At 44.1% G+C, this 15,597-nt stretch overlaps 1 protein-coding gene across 1 annotated transcript in view; it reads right to left on the bottom strand.

Annotated features, from left to right (window-relative positions):
- Window positions 1-326: 326 nt before the first annotated feature.
- The window catches only part of LOC125621053 (myosin heavy chain, skeletal muscle, adult-like), a 33,753-nt gene continuing 18,482 nt past the window's right edge, over window positions 327-15,597 (bottom strand). The window contains exons 26-38 of the mRNA XM_048817446.2: window positions 10,025-10,151; window positions 9,648-9,766; window positions 9,140-9,336; window positions 8,501-8,684; window positions 8,255-8,420; window positions 7,979-8,103; window positions 7,422-7,730; window positions 7,119-7,322; window positions 4,159-4,284; window positions 3,895-4,065; window positions 3,706-3,810; window positions 3,293-3,388; window positions 327-616 (exon numbers count right to left, since the gene is read on the bottom strand). Of these exons, the coding sequence (XP_048673403.1) occupies window positions 464-616; window positions 3,293-3,388; window positions 3,706-3,810; window positions 3,895-4,065; window positions 4,159-4,284; window positions 7,119-7,322; window positions 7,422-7,730; window positions 7,979-8,103; window positions 8,255-8,420; window positions 8,501-8,684; window positions 9,140-9,336; window positions 9,648-9,766; window positions 10,025-10,151 (2,082 nt within the window). The 3' untranslated portion in view covers window positions 327-463. The remainder of the gene's footprint in view (window positions 617-3,292; window positions 3,389-3,705; window positions 3,811-3,894; window positions 4,066-4,158; window positions 4,285-7,118; window positions 7,323-7,421; window positions 7,731-7,978; window positions 8,104-8,254; window positions 8,421-8,500; window positions 8,685-9,139; window positions 9,337-9,647; window positions 9,767-10,024; window positions 10,152-15,597) is intronic.

Genomic DNA, 15,597 nt, shown 5'->3' with positions numbered 1-15,597 from the left:
ATTTTGCTTACCAGATGGTAATTGTCAGGAAATTTTCCATCATATTTTAAAGCAAAACTGTCTGTATAATTCTATCTCGAGTGCTGCTTGAAACGGCTTGAAAGAATAAAGCCATACATTATCTCAGAGGGCTTTGGCATCTTTCTCCACACAAGAGGTCTGATTCATTCAATTGACAGGAGTTCTGAAGCTAAAATCTGTGGAATTATTTGAAAATTTAGGGATAAGTATTCAACTTATGTTTGATTGTGCAAATGTATCTTGTAAATGTACAAACCTTAATAAAACTCCAAAGCTAATGAGTACAACACAAAAGCCACTTCTGGTTCTTTGTATGCAAAGCTCTCTATAATCTTTATTTACTAGACACTGAGGACAGAATAAACAATAATTACAAAGCAAAGTGATGGAGAGATTCACATTTTGTGCATTTCTTCAGTCACTTTGAAGCATGGAGACATCCTCACTCTTCTCCTTCAATCTTCTTGTGAACCTCTCGGCTTTTCACCCGGAGCTTATTGACCTGGGACTCTGCAATGTCAGCCCGCTCCTCAGCCTCTTCCAGCTCGTGCTGGATCTTGCGGAACTTGGTGAGGTTGACATTGGATAGTTCCTCCTGTGGATGGAGAGAGAGTTGTAAACCAAAGGTCTGAGGGTTCCCCTTTCCCTACATTTGGGACTTAATAGGATGTGCTTGTTTGCTGAGGGGACGGGGAAAGCCCAGACTGTTACCCGCTTATCATTTCATATCTAAAATCTAAGCACAGACCTTCACACTCTTGCCCTTTTCTAATTCTTTTTTCAAAGAATCACTAAAAACTAACTGAAAATAGATTTTTTAAACATTTTGGAGGGATTTTTCTTTAGGTTTATACATTCATTTATAACTCCTTTTTCCTAATCAGGCCACATTAATGCAGTAGTATATATTATTTTAAATACAGATAAATGACAGTAAACACATATTTGTTACCAACAATATGCTTGGTGATAAATACAGAAATGAAAGCATCCAATTTAGGAAAGCGACAGCATTCTAGTTTGTGAGTCTTTCAGGTCAGCAATTTCACAGGCTTAGAGTTCAGGGTTAGACAATCAGAAATTATTCTTCCTCATAACAAAAAACTTAGGACACACCCAGCTTCTACCAACTGTAATGAGATGCACCATTCAAAGGGAGAGGGGAAGAAGGTGGCATTGAATTAATGGAGCTTGTACAGTATTAGAGGCTCTCTAACCCTATCACATAGGGAATCAAGCAAGAGATGTACATTTTCACTGTGTGTGTGCATGTATTATATAGAAAGACAATGCTAGTAGTTTAATTGTAATGTGAATTTATTATAAGGGGGTTTCTCCATCCCATGAGTACAGAAACCCTGACCATGGGCAATGAGTTACCACAAACTGGCAGGGCTAGTATCAACTGAGCTCAGTCTGCTGGTGGAGCTTGGCCCTGCTAGTTGGTATGAGCATATCCCTTCCCCAGAAGGCTTTCTCTTGGGGTTGGGATTCAGTGGCCCCTTTTTGACGGTTCCCCAAAAACTGGGAGATGGGGAATGTAGCCAGACACCCACTGAAGCCAGTGGGCTGGGAGCAGAGAGGTCACCGGGTCCCCCAGAAGTGCCCTGTGGTCAGGGGGAACTGGGACCTGGGAGTAGGTGTGAGACATGGGACAGAAAGCAGCACATCAACATGGGTCATGGGACATCATACCAAGAAGGGTAGAGGCAAGACATGGGGTAAATAGGGGTAGGGCCATTGGGGGGCAGCATTTGGGGTTAACGGGGAGCAGCAGTACATTGGGAGAGAGGCAGCAAATGGGGGAACAAATGCTGTATACATCAGCAATCTGTATCAGTTAGTCACCAAAACCATGGCCACAGTCAAAGCAAAAGCTACTAAGAAGTCAAATCAGCATGATCAAAATGGCCAGCTAAGTTTAATCACTCTCTTCCTCTTCTCCTCCCACCCCAGCTCAATTTAAAAGAATCAGTGGAGTTCTATTAATTATATAATTATATACATTAATATAATGAGCAGAGGGATGCTGCTCTTTTCTTTGGTGAAGAGATCCCTGTGAAGGACTTGGAAAACACCAATATTATTTTATGACCATTATATGTTCATCTGTTTGTTTGGTTGTGTTTGTGTTGGTTGCTATATGATTACTAAAGGGTTAAACCAGGCCTGGCTCACATGTAAGCAGGATGAGTTTCAGCACCATTCACCAGTACTTAAAGTGGGTGTCAGTTCCTTTGAAGTTTCCCTCTAATCATGCTGAGTTCAACATCCTGGCTTGGTACAGAGGAGTGGGTAATCCAGACAGGAAACTGAGGCAATAGGGCTTAGGAGTCGGGTGGGGGGAGGAACTGAGCAACGGCAGCACAGGGAAAGAGGGTGACACAGGGACTGTGGGAAATCAGGCTGTGCCCACTCCTATGCCTAGAAAAGGGGGTGTCTGGATAAGCTGAGCCTATGTACGTTTTGGGTAACACAGCTCTGCGTGTAGACTGTTGTGTTAATAACCATTTGCTCTTGTTACTTTGTGTTCCTTCTGCTGAGATTAAACAATATATTGTTTTGAAAAGGCTGTTTTCTGTCCTTTGTGTTTGCACCGATCACAGCTCCTGAAGAGAAGACTTGCAAGGCAGCTGACTGGGTCAGGCCTGATGAAGAATCTGTTGGTTGCATTACTGTACCCTGGGACCCAGTCTGGGAGCAGGAGAATCTTGCAATTCTGCTGCAGAAAGGTGAAGTTTCAAGGCCTGTCAAGGGGGTTGCACTCAGACAGAACACAAGGGGTCAAAGGTGCAGTTAGCCGTGAACTGTGACAGTCCAACAGCTGTGACATCCGAGAAGATTCCCAACCAGCCTATCAGAACGTAAGTTTGAACTAAAAAAAAAAAAATCCATATCCCCACCTCATGTATTTCAAGTAAAAGAGGTAAAATAGCTGCTTCCTCATCTCTCGATCCTACGTGATTTGTAGTAGCAAACAGAGCCTGCATCTCCAACCACGTCTAAGTGACATGTGGTTTGCACACATCAGGTAGTGTGTCACTATGGAATTATGAAAACTGCTAAACTTAGTCAGATCTTTTATTAACCTACAAAAAAGTGATAGAGAAACAGTCAGAGTTCCTCAGTAAGCTCTGCACACGTAAGTATTTGTTAATGAAAGCCAAGCATTTTTACCAAAGGAGACTTAGAAAAGGTGTATTCTGACATCCCCAAAGCATTCTGCAATATCAAAAGGATGCATATCCTCCCTCCTCAGAATGATACTTACAGATTCCTCAGCTTGTCTCTTGTAAGCTTTCACTTTCAGTTGTAGTTTGTCTACCAGATCCTGGAGCCTGAAAACATTCTTGCGGTCTTCCTCAGTCTAGGAACAGTTTGTAATGGAAAAGAGTCATTTCATTTCCAAATTATTTGTCTATTTCCTTCATATTATATAGTGAAAGCAATGTTCCATATAAAACATTTTGATAAGTATATAAGATGGATAATAAAGATTATAATGGATATTTTAACTTTCTCTTTCAAATGATTTCCTGGTGAACTCTTTGTTTTTCCATAGTATTACTGTTAACTTCTTACTGTTTGAGAAGGACAATAAAAATTGCCCCCTGCAGGTACAGGTACAAACAATTTGTGCTCCCCGGAGAAGGATGTGACAGCACAAAGGGCCTCCCTCCTTACCTGATAGGTCAGTTCCTTTACTCTTCTCTCATACTTGCGCATACCCTTGATAGCATCAGCACTGCGTTTCTGCTCATTGTCAACCTCACCTTCCAGCTCACGCACCTGAAATGAGAAACGAATCATTGAGTTTCATTGTGACTACACATAGGAAATGCTCCTAATTGCACAAATGTGGGGAATACGCACTCTGGCTTCCAGTTTCTGGATTTGCTTCTTGCCACCCTTCAGTGCCAGCTGCTCTGCCTCATCCAGACGGAGCTGCAGGTCCTTCACCGTCTGGTCCAGGTTCTTCTTCATTCTTTCCAGGTGAGCGCTGGTGTCCTGCTCCTTCTTCAGCTCCTCCGCCATCATGGCCGCCTAGTGAGTAAAGAAAGGAAACCGGTCCAGAAAACCAGCCATTTCAGGTGCAAGCACGGCCATGTTCTCCAAAGAAAGGTGCCTTCAACTCACATCAGTGATTGCCTTCTTGGCCTTCTCTTCTGCATTACGCGCTTCCTGAATTGTCTCCTCCATTTCACTCTGGATTTGGGAAATGTCTGTTTCCAGCTTCTTCTTCGTGTTGATCAGGCTGGTGTTCTATTTAATAACAATAGATAAGACGTGGTTACAGTTAGTCCCAAAATATCGACTCTGGAGCATGGACTGAATATTTGTGTTTAATGTACAGGTTACTATTAACATTTTACTGCTGCAGAACTCTCCTCCAAATGTATCATCGCTGCAGGACATTGACAGCTAGTCAGTGATGTGCTGTGAATATTTTAAGAGCTCTCACTAACATTACCTTCATGGACTTCAGGAAAGCAGACTTCGACTCCCTCAGGGAATGGATGGCCAGGATCCCCTGGGGGACTAACTTGAAGGGGAAAGGAGTCCAGGAGAGCTGGCTGTATTTCAAGGAATCCCTGTTGAGGTTACAGGGACAAACCATCCCGATGAGTCGAAAGAATAGTAAATATGGCAGGCGACCAGCTTGGCTTAATGGTGAAATCCTAGCGGATCTTAAACATAAAAAAGAAGCTTACAAGAAGTGGAAGGTTGAACATATGACCAGGGAAGAGTATAAAAATATTGCTCGGGCATGTAGGAATGATATCAGGAGGGCCAAATCGCACCTGGAGCTGCAGCTAGCAAGAGATGTCAAGAGTAACAAGAAGGGTTTCTTCAGGTATGTTGGCAACAAGAAGAAAGCCAAGGAAAGTGTGGGCCCCTTACTGAATGAGGGAGGCAACCTAGTGACAGAGGATGTGGAAAAAGCTAATGTACTCAATGCTTTTTTTGCCTCTGTTTTCACTAACAAGGTCAGCTCCCAGACTGCTGCGCTGGGCATCACAAAATGGGGAAGAGATGGCCAGCCCTCTGTGGAGATAGAGGTGGTTAGGGACTATTTAGAAAAGCTGGACGTGCACAAGTCCATGGGGCCGGACAAGTTGCATCCGAGAGTGCTGAAGGAATTGGCGGCTGTGATTGCAGAGCCATTGGCCATTATCTCTGAAAACTCGTGGTGAACGGGGGAAGTCCCGGATGACTGGAAAAAGGCTAATGTAGTGCCAATCTTTAAAAAAGGGAAGAAGGAGGATCCAGGGAACTACAGGCCAGTCAGCCTCACCTCAGTCCCTGGAAAAATCATGGAGCAGGTCCTCAAAGAATCAATCCTGAAGCACTTGCATGAGAGGAAAGTGATCAGGAACAGCCAGCATGGATTCACCAAGGGGAGGTCATGCCTGACTAATCTAATCGCCTTCTATGAAGAGATTACTGGTTCTGTGGATGAAGGGAAAGCAGTGGATGTATTGTTTCTTGACTTTAGCAAAGCTTTTGACACGGTCTCCCACAGTATTCTTGTCAGCAAGTTAAGGAAGTATGGGCTGGATGAATGCACTATAAGGTGGGTAGAAAGCTGGCTAGATTGTCGGGCTCAACAGGTAGTGATCAACGGCTCCATGTCTAGTTGGCAGCCGGTATCAAGTGGAGTGCCCCAAGGGTCGGTCCTGGGGCCGGTTTTGTTCAATATCTTCATAAATGATCTGGAGGATGGTGTGGATTGCACTCTCAGCAAATTTGCGGATGACACTAAACTGGGAGGAGTGGTAGATACGCTGGAGGGCAGGGATAGGATACAGAGGGACCTAGACAAATTGGAGGATTGGGCCAAAAGAAATCTGATGAGGTTCAATAAGGATAAGTGCAGGGTCCTGCACTTAGGATGGAAGAATCCAATGCACCGCTACAGACTAGGGACCGAATGGCTAGGCAGCAGTTCTGTGGAAAAGGACCTAGGGGTGACAGTGGACGAGAAGCTGGATATGAGTCAGCAGTGTGCCCTTGTTGCCAAGAAGGCCAATGGCATTTTGGGATGTATAAGTAGGGGCATAGCGAGCAGATCGAGGGACGTGATCGTTCCCCTCTATTCGACATTGGTGAGGCCTCATCTGGAGTACTGTGTCCAGTTTTGGGCCCCACACTACAAGAAGGATGTGGATAAATTGGAGAGAGTCCAGCGAAGGGCAACAAAAATGATTAGGGGTCTAGAACACATGACTTATGAGGAGAGGCTGAGGGAGCTGGGATTGTTTAGCCTGCAGAAGAGAAGAATGAGGGGGGATTTGATAGCTGCTTTCAACTACCTGAAAGGGGGTTCCAAAGAGGATGGCTCTAGACTGTTCTCAATGGTAGCAGATGACAGAACGAGGAGTAATGGTCTCAAGTTGCAGTGGGGGAGGTTTAGATTGGATATTAGGAAAAACTTTTTCACTAGGAGGGTAGTGAAGCACTGGAATGCGTTACCTAGGGAGGTGGTAGAATCTCCTTCCTTAGAGGTTTTTAAGGTCAGGCTTGACAAAGCCCTGGCTGGGATGATTTAACTGGGAATTGGTCCTGCTTCGAGCAGGGGGTTGGACTAGATGACCTTCAGGGGTCCCTTCCAACCCTGATATTCTATGATTCTATGATACCTCCTGCCCTCCCAGCTTGTGTCAAACCCTATGTGCCAATTGTTGTAAATCTGGCCCATTCCATAACAAAATAATCACTGTGTAGAAATACTTCCTGAGCCCCAGGGGATGGCAGAGATGACTTAAAAGTATCCAATAATGGAAACTGTATAAGAGGCAGGAAAGCCACACCCAGAGCCTCTGAGACACTTGCCCCCCTCCATCACATCACTGCAATTATAACCTTCGTCATCCCTGTGTCGCCTTCAACACAGCACCTAAGGAAAACCAAAGAGGGCCTTGCAGCTTCTTGCTTTCTGTTTAACAAAGGTCCATCCTATGGACATTAGCGTACAGGCCATTTCAAGAACAAAAATCTTCTAAACACCCCCTAGTGCAGCTCTTTGGAGCAGGATACCTACAGAGCAGTCTCCTGCTTAGGGGTTTGTGGGATTTCTTTTCACACTAGACCCTGACCTGGGTGTGCAGGAGCTGAACTCGTTCACTTGCATCCAGAAGCTCCTGTTCAGCCACTTTCCTGGCCCTCTCTGTCTGTTCCAGAGCTGCCCTCAGCTCCTCAATTTCGGCCAGCATCAGGTTAGCTCTGCGCTCAACCATGGCCACCTGCTCCTTCAGGTCTTCTTGGCTTCGGAGAGCATCATCCAAGTGAATCTGGGTATCCTGTAAAACGAGTGAGAGAAATTACCTGGAGCGCAGACTCCTTGGCATGCTGAAAAGACCAGCTGAGCTATCGCACTAGGCATGTGTGGCTTAGTGTACCTTGAGCACTCCTTGTGTGTTTCGCAGATTCTTCTGTGCCTCTGCAGCCAGGCGGCTGGCATGGCTCAGCTGGATCTCCATTTCATTCAGATCCCCCTCCATCTTCTTCTTTAGCCTCAGGGCTTCGTTTCTGCTCCTGATCTCAGCATCCAGGGTGCTCTGCATGGACTCCACAACTCTGACATGGTTTCTCTTCAGCTGTTCAATTTCCTCATCTTTCTCAGCAATCTTCCTGTCAATTTCAGACTTTACCTGGTTCAGCTCAAGTTGGATGCGGAGGATTTTGCCCTCTTCATGTTCTAGTGAAGCCTTAACAAGAGCAAGTGAAGGGTCAATAAAGGGACAAAAATAGTTGTTTCCTTCCACATAAAGTGTTAAATGCTCCCACAAACTGGAATGTAGTGCTGTGGGTAGCATGGGCACTGAGTACATAGCTTCCAGCACAGCATGTGCTGTCCTCCTGTCCCTGTGAATTATCCCACCGTGTTTACAACAGGATACAGCTCCAAGGTTTTCTGACTCTCTCTTTGTAAAGCAGTGACTAATGGTATGTGTACCTCAGCTTCCTCCAGAGCGGACTGGATTTCTGATTTCTCTTGCTCAGTCTGCTTCTTCACTTTCTCCAGCTCATGGATGGTCTTTCCCTCTTCTGCAATCTGCTCCGTGAGGTCAGAAATCTCCTCTGTTGGGTTACAGACAAATAACGCAATCAGACAAAGGGCCCAAAGAGAGAGAGGCTCCTTAGCAATGCCACAGGCACAGACAGATTCACTTTAGAGTGTTGACAAGCTTTCCAGAAGCCCCATGTTAGGAGAAGAAATCCGGGGACTTACGCTGCAAGTTCTTGTTCTCACGCTTCAGAGTTTCAAGTTGATCCAAGGTTTCCTCATAAGCATTCTTCATCTTAAACAGCTCCGTGCTGAGCGAGCGAGACTCCTTCTGGGAAGCTTCCAGTTCAGCCTGCGTTTCCTCGTATTTCTGCTTCCATTCTGCCAGAACCTAAAGAACAACAAGACCTTAGTCTAAGCAACGGAGATCACTAGCAGATGCTCCATCCAACACCCACAAGGCTGAAATACCTTATCGAAATTCTTCTGCTTCTTATCCAGAGCTGCACAGGCAGCATTAGATCTTTCCACATCAATCATCAGGTCCTCCACTTCATTCTGCAGCCTCTGCTTCGTCTTTTCAAGGGAAGCACATTTGGAATTCACAGCTTCAACATGTTCTTCAGCATCCTGCAGACGCTGGGCAAGCTTCTTCCTGAAAGATTGTAAATACAGCTCCCACTTAGTGAGTAAATACGGCTCCCATTTAGTGAGCAATATTGGAAGAAATCTGTGTGCAGCTGCTCTGGGATTCACGAGAGCAGAAGTCACCTCTTCAGGGCTGTGACCCCAGTGCACACACAGATCAGGTCCTTTCTCAGTCGCTCTTATCCAATTCATATACAGTACATTGTCTCTGATAATCCGTCTGCCATCAGCTCACACGCATTATCGACCGAGTACAGGGCCTCTCTCAGTCTTTCTAAACCTAATGAGCATGTTTGCCATTTTCCAACCCATACCACTAAATGGATATACTGCATCTCCTCTAATCCCCCTGCCCAAAGCACATCCTTGGCCTCTTCCAGTCCCATCCTGAGCATATCACTAGCCTCTTCACATTTCCCCATTTAGTTTTTGGCCTCTTCCAGTCCTCCCCCCAGCACATACTTGGCCTCTTCCAGTTCCTCTGTGCGCTGAATGGCATCCGTCTCGTATTTGCTTCTCCACTGGGCAACTTCACTATTGGCCTTGGACAGGGCGCGTTGCAGCTCACCCTTTGCTTCCTGCTCCTCCTCATATTGCTCCCGGAGCAAGTCGCAATCATGGCGAGCAGACTGCAAGGCGTGGGCCAGTGCGTTCTTAGCCTGGAGACACAACAGGAGTAGCACAGTGATGTAGCTAACTATCCTGGGGATCCTCCTGACAGTGAGCTCTGTCAGACTGTGGAACGCTATCCCGGGGAAGTGGTGCGAGATTCGATGGATGGCAAATTTAAAGCTGGGACAGAATAAAATATTCTTAAATATACTGTAGGGAACAATCCTGCATTGGCAGGGGCTGGGGAGGACCTTTCCCCCTCTGTTCTCTAGGGTGCTATGGTTTCATTTGAGGTTAAAGCATTTTGCTCACAACAAGAATCCAGCTTCACAGAAAAGGCTGTTGGAAAAATCCTCACCTTTATCTCCTCCTCTAGATGCCTCTTAAGTTCCTCAATCTGTTGGGTAAATGCCTGTTTGCCTCTTGAGAGCTGAGAAATCAAAGTATCTTTTTCCTCTACCTGGCGTGCAAATTCACCTAAAAAAAGTGAAAATGAAATAGGAGGGATTTAATTTCACTGACTGGAAAATGATATAGTCATTTATTAACTACAAATGGAAATATTTTAAAGAAAAGCAAATAACCTGAGTTCTCAAGTCATCCAAGTCATCGTTCGAGAACTTCTAATAGCAGGTGGATATGCACTTTTTCCATAGAATGGCAATTTCGTCCCTTTTGCACCTCATATCTCCTCCTCTCAAAATATCTACATCAAAAAACATGTATGCATCTTACCTGATTCTGTTTGTAGACGAGCTCTTTGAGCACTGAGGTCATTGATCGTACGCTGATGCTCTTCTTCCTTTGTCTTAACTTCGCTAAGCTGATCTTCCAGAGTGCGGCACATCTTCTCAAGGTTTGACTTTGTGTAAAATGGACAACAAGAAAGAGGATAAACACATGGGCTCTCCAGCATTCTGAGATAATTGAGATCTTTGTCATGACAAACACATGTGGGCTCAATTAGTGAGGAAATCTCACCCGTCAGGAATCTGTGTGCAAAAAAGTGTCCAAAAGGTAAAATGAGACGCACTTCATAGGGGAAGGGAGCAAAGAGGGGGCCTGGGGAGAGAGGGACAGGCTGAGACCTTAGTGGAATAGGACAGAAAGTATGGTAATGGGAAGCAGACACAGGATGGTAGAGGTTGCGTCAGCCCTATTACCACCCCAGGAAGGTCCCTGGTATCTCTCCTCTGCAGACTGCCCAAGAAGCCTCTCCAGCCATCCCCTCTGATGTGACAAGTAGGCTCCTGCCTCCCTCCACCCCATCCCCAGTGCTCTGGGGTGCGCTGGGGCGAAGTGATTAAATAAGTGACTATTTTCCACTGGCAGGAAATGTCACATGGAACCACACAGAGCTTGACAATTGTGGTCAGGGCTATGGGGTAGGGTGCTGATCTGGGAGGCAGGAGCAGGCCATGAGTTCTAGTTCCAGGTCTTTTACTGACTGATGTTAATGTTCTATGCACTCCATAGCCCTTATTATTGAACAAGGATTCATGCCCTGACTTTGGGAGTCAGGCAAATATAATTTCCCCCCATTCTACAGATGGGAACTATGAGGTTGTACAAGTCACTTCCAGCAGACTGTGGCATGGAATCCAGTGTGCTAACATGGAAAATACAAACTCCAGCCACTCTGCTTTGCAGAATGGGTGTGGCAAGCCTATATGGTTGGCTGTGCTGTCTGTAACTGCTAGCCCACACTCCCCTCCAAAATCAGGAATACAACCAAGAAATCCTTGCACCTAAACTTGGAAGGATTTGATTTTTATCAGTAAATGTCAATAATCATTGATGTCACCATGCACACAAATCAACAAAAAAATTTCCATTGACAATAAACAAAATTTACAGATAGGAAAAGTCAGGAAAATGCTGCCTGAAAACTTCTTAGAGTTTGATTTAAGGCTTTTTATTTTGTATATTTTGACATGTGATGCTGTCAGTTTGTGTTTTAACACTGAAAAACCTTTAACTTTTTGAATCTCAACCTCTACTGTCATTGAATAATTGTCTGATCCCCTACATTGTATGACCCCTCATAATTTTGTGAAAATGTGAAAATCTAAATACCTAAAAATGCTTAAAACTCATAATTCTGTACAACTGTTAAAAATTAAATATATATAATTTTTTAAAAATGCTTCAAAATAAACATCAATATTATCCATCAAAATTATAAAAAAAAATATCAAATTCTGCCAACCCTACTTATACTTAGCATTCCTCAGTTGTATCACAAAGTTGTATGACCCACTGATAAAACGTGTGTGTCATCCCCCTCTAGAGGCTGGTCCACAAAGAGGATAAGAGCTTACTATTGCTACCAGTTATTCATTTAGCTCAGGTTGCTGTGGATCTAAAGGTTTCAGTCCTATTGATGACCATTTCAGGGGGATCAACATGATTACACTTGATGAAATTTCTGGTTTTTCAGTCTGCTTTATTAAAAAAAAAACCCTAAAATTTTGCATAACACCATCTCCCTACTTTAAAAGAGCTTTACGATTGCAAACTGAAGCACTCAAAAGCTAAGTGATACCAGAATTAAGTTTGCCTCTCCATGGGCAGCGATAATTCTGGCATATTCATTGCTGTTAGAACATACTGAGTCAGACCAAAGGTCCATCTAGCCTAGTATCCTGTCTTCTGACAGTGGCCAGTGCCAGGTGCTTCAGAGGGAATGAACAAAACAGGTAATCATCAAGTGACCCATCCCCTGTTCCTCATTCCCAGCCTCTAACAAACAGAGACTAGGGTAACCATCGCTGCCCATCCTGGCTAATAGCCATTGATGGACATATCCTCCGTGACTTTATCTAGTTAATTTTTGAAGCCTGGTATAATCTTGGCCTTCACAACATCCTCTGACAAAGAGTTCCACAGGTTGACTGTGATTTGTGTGATGAAATACTTCCTTTGGTTTGTTTTAAACCTCCTGCCTCTTAGTTTCATTTGGTGACCCCTAGTTCTTGTGTTATGAGGAGTAAATAACACTTCCTTATTTACGTTCTCCTCACCAGTCATGATTTTATAGACCTCTATCATATCCTCTCTTAGTCATCTCTTTTCCAAGCTGAAAAGTCCCAGACTTCTTAATCTCTCCTCATACAGGAGCTGTTCCCTACCCCTAGTCATTTTTGTGCCATTTTCTGAACATTTTCCAATTACTATATATCTTTTTTGAGAAGGGGTGACCACATCTGCATGCAGTATTCAAGATATGGGTGTGCCATGGATTTATATAGAGGCAATATGATATTTTGTGTCTTTTTATCTATCTCTTTCTTAATTATTCCCAACATTCTGTTTGTTTTTTTGACTGCCACTGCACATTGAATGGATGTTTTCAGAGAACTATCCACAATGACTCCAAGATCTCTTTCTTGAGTGGTAATAGCTAATTTAGACACCATCATTTTGTAGGTATAGTTGGGATAATGTTTTCTAATGTGCATTACTTTGCATTTATCAACAGTGAATTTAATCTGCCATTTTGTTGCCCAGTCACCCGGTTTTGTGAGATCCCTTTGTAGCTCTTCACAGTCTGCTTTGGAATTAGCTATGTTCACTAGTTTTCTATCATCTGCAAATTTTGCCACCTCATTGTTTACTCCTTTTTCCAGATCATTTATGAATATGTTGATTAGGACTGGTCCCAGTACAGACCACTGGGGGACACCACTATTTACCTCTCTCCATTCTGAAAACTGACCATTTATTCCTACCCTTTGTTTCCTATCTTTTAACCAGTTATTGATCCATGAGTGGACCTTCCCTCTTATCCCATGACAGCTTACTTTGTTTAAGAGCCTTTGGTGAGGGACCTTGTCAAAGGCTTTCTGAAAATCTAAGAACACTTGTTGACCCTCTCAAAGAATTCTAGTAGATTGGTGAGGCATGATTTCCCTTTACAAAAACCATGTTGACTCTTCCCCAACAAATTATGTTCACTTATGTGTCTGACAGTTCTGTTCTTAGCTTCAACTAGTTTGCTTGGTGCTGGGAGGAGGGAGGCCAGCCCTCTGTGAAGGAAGAAGTGGTTAGGAAATATTTAGAAAAACTGGACATGCACAAGTCCATGGGGCCGGATGCGTTGCATCCGAGAGTGCTAAAGTAATTGGCGGATGTGATTGCAGAGCCATTGGCCATTATCTTTGAAAACTCATGGTGATCGGGAGAAGTCCCGGAAGACTGGAAAAAGGCTAATGTAGAGCCAATCTTCAAAAAAGGAAAGAAGGAGGATCCTGGGAACTACAGGCCAGCCAGCCTCACCTCAGTCCCCAGAAAAATCATGGAGCATGTCCTCAAGGAATCAATTCTGAAGCACTTAGACGAGAGGAAAGTGATCAGGAACAGTCAGCATGGATTCACCAAGGGCAAGTCATGCCTGACTAATCTGTTTGCCTTCTATGATGAGATAGAAGGTTCTGTGGATGAAGGGAAAGCAGTGGACGTGTTATTCCTCGACTTTAACAAGGGTCAGTCCTGGGGCCGGTTTTGTTCAATATCTTCATTAATGACCTGGAGGATGGTGTGGATTGCACCCTCAGCAAGTTTGCGGATGACACTAAACTGGGAGGAGTGGTAGATACACTGCAGGGTAGGGATAGGACACAGAAGGCCCTAGACAAATTGGAGGATTGGGCCAAAAGAAATCTGATGAGGTTCAACAAGGACAAGTGCAGAGTCCTGCACTTAGGATGGAAGAATCCAATGCACCGCTACAGACTAGGGACCGAATGGCTAGGCAGCAGTTCTGCAGAGAAGGACCTAGGGGTGACAGTGGACGAGAAGCTGGATATGACTCAAGAGTGTGCCCTTGTTGCCAAGAAGGCCGATGGCATTTTGGGGTGTATAAGTAGGGGCATTGCCAGCAGATCGAGGGACGTGATTGTTCCCCTCTATTCGACACTGGTGAGGCCTCATCTGGAGTACTGTGTCCAGTTTTGGGCCCCACACTACAAGAAGGATGTGGAAAAATTGGAAAACGTCCAGCGGAGGGCAACAAAAATGATTAGGGGACTGGAACACATGACTTATGAGGAGAGGCTGAGGGAACTGGGATTGTTTAGTCTACGGAAGAGAAGAATGAGGGGGGATTTGATAGATGCTTTTAACTACCTGAAAGGTGGATCCAAAGAGGATGGATCTAGACTATTCTCAGTGATAGCAGATGACAGGACAAGGAGTAATGGTCTCAAGTTGCAGTGGGGGAGATTTAGGTTGGATATTAGGAAAAACTTTTTCATTAGGAGGGTGGTGAAACACTGGAATGCGTTACCTAGGGAGGTGGTGGAATCCCCTTCCTAAGAAGCTTTTAAGGTCAGGCTTCACAAAGCCCTGGCTGGGATGATTTAGTTGGGATTGGTCCTGCTCTGGGCAGGGGGTTGGACTAGATAGCCTCCAGAGGTCCCTTCCAACTCTGTTATTCTATGATTCTATGATTCTATGAAGTCAGGTTTACTGGCCTGTAATTGCAGGGATCACCTCTGGAGCCCTTTTTAAAAGTTGGTGTCACATTAGCTATCCTCCAGTCATCTGGTACAGAAGCTGATTTAAATGATAGGTTACATACCACAGTTAGTAGTTCTGCAATTTCACTTTTGAGTTCCTTCAGAACTCTTGGGTGAATGTCAGGCAACTTATTACTGTTTAATTTATCAATTTGTTCCAAAACCTCGTCTAATAACACCTCAGTCTGGGACAGTTCCTCAGATTTGTCACCTAAAAAGAATGGCTCAGGTTTGGGAATCTCCCTCACAGTCTCAGCCGTGAAAACCAATGCAAAGAATTAATTTAGTTTCTCCGCAATGGCCTTATCGTCCTTGAGTGCTCCTTTAGCATCTCGATTTTCCAGTGGCTTCCTGTTTCTGATGTACTTAAAATTTTTTTGCTGTTACTTTTTGAGTCTTTGGATAGCTGTTCTTCAAATTCTTATTTGGCCTTCCTGATTATATTTTTACACTTCATTTGCTAGAGTTTATGCTCATTTCTATTGTCCTCACCAGGATTTAACTTCCCCTTTTTAGAGGATGCCTTTTTGCCTCTCACTGTTTCTCTTACTTTGTCGTTTAGCCATGATGACTCTTTTTTGGTTCTCTTACTATGTTTTTTAATTTGGTGTATACATTTAAGTTGAGCCTCTATTATGGTGTCTTTAAAATGTTTCCATGCAGCTTGCAGAGATTTTATTTTTGCAACTGTACCTTTTAATTTCTGTTTAACTAACCTCCTCATTTTTGTGTAGTTCCCCTTTCTAAATTAAATGCGACCATGTTGGGCCACTGTGGTGTTTTCCTCGC

This window comes from Caretta caretta, chromosome 14 (assembly GCF_965140235.1).
Source record: "Caretta caretta isolate rCarCar2 chromosome 14, rCarCar1.hap1, whole genome shotgun sequence".
Classification (NCBI taxonomy): Eukaryota; Metazoa; Chordata; order Testudines; family Cheloniidae; genus Caretta; species Caretta caretta.
The sequence above is the reverse complement of the archived record's forward strand: the minus strand, read 5'-3'. Positions and strand labels throughout refer to the sequence as shown.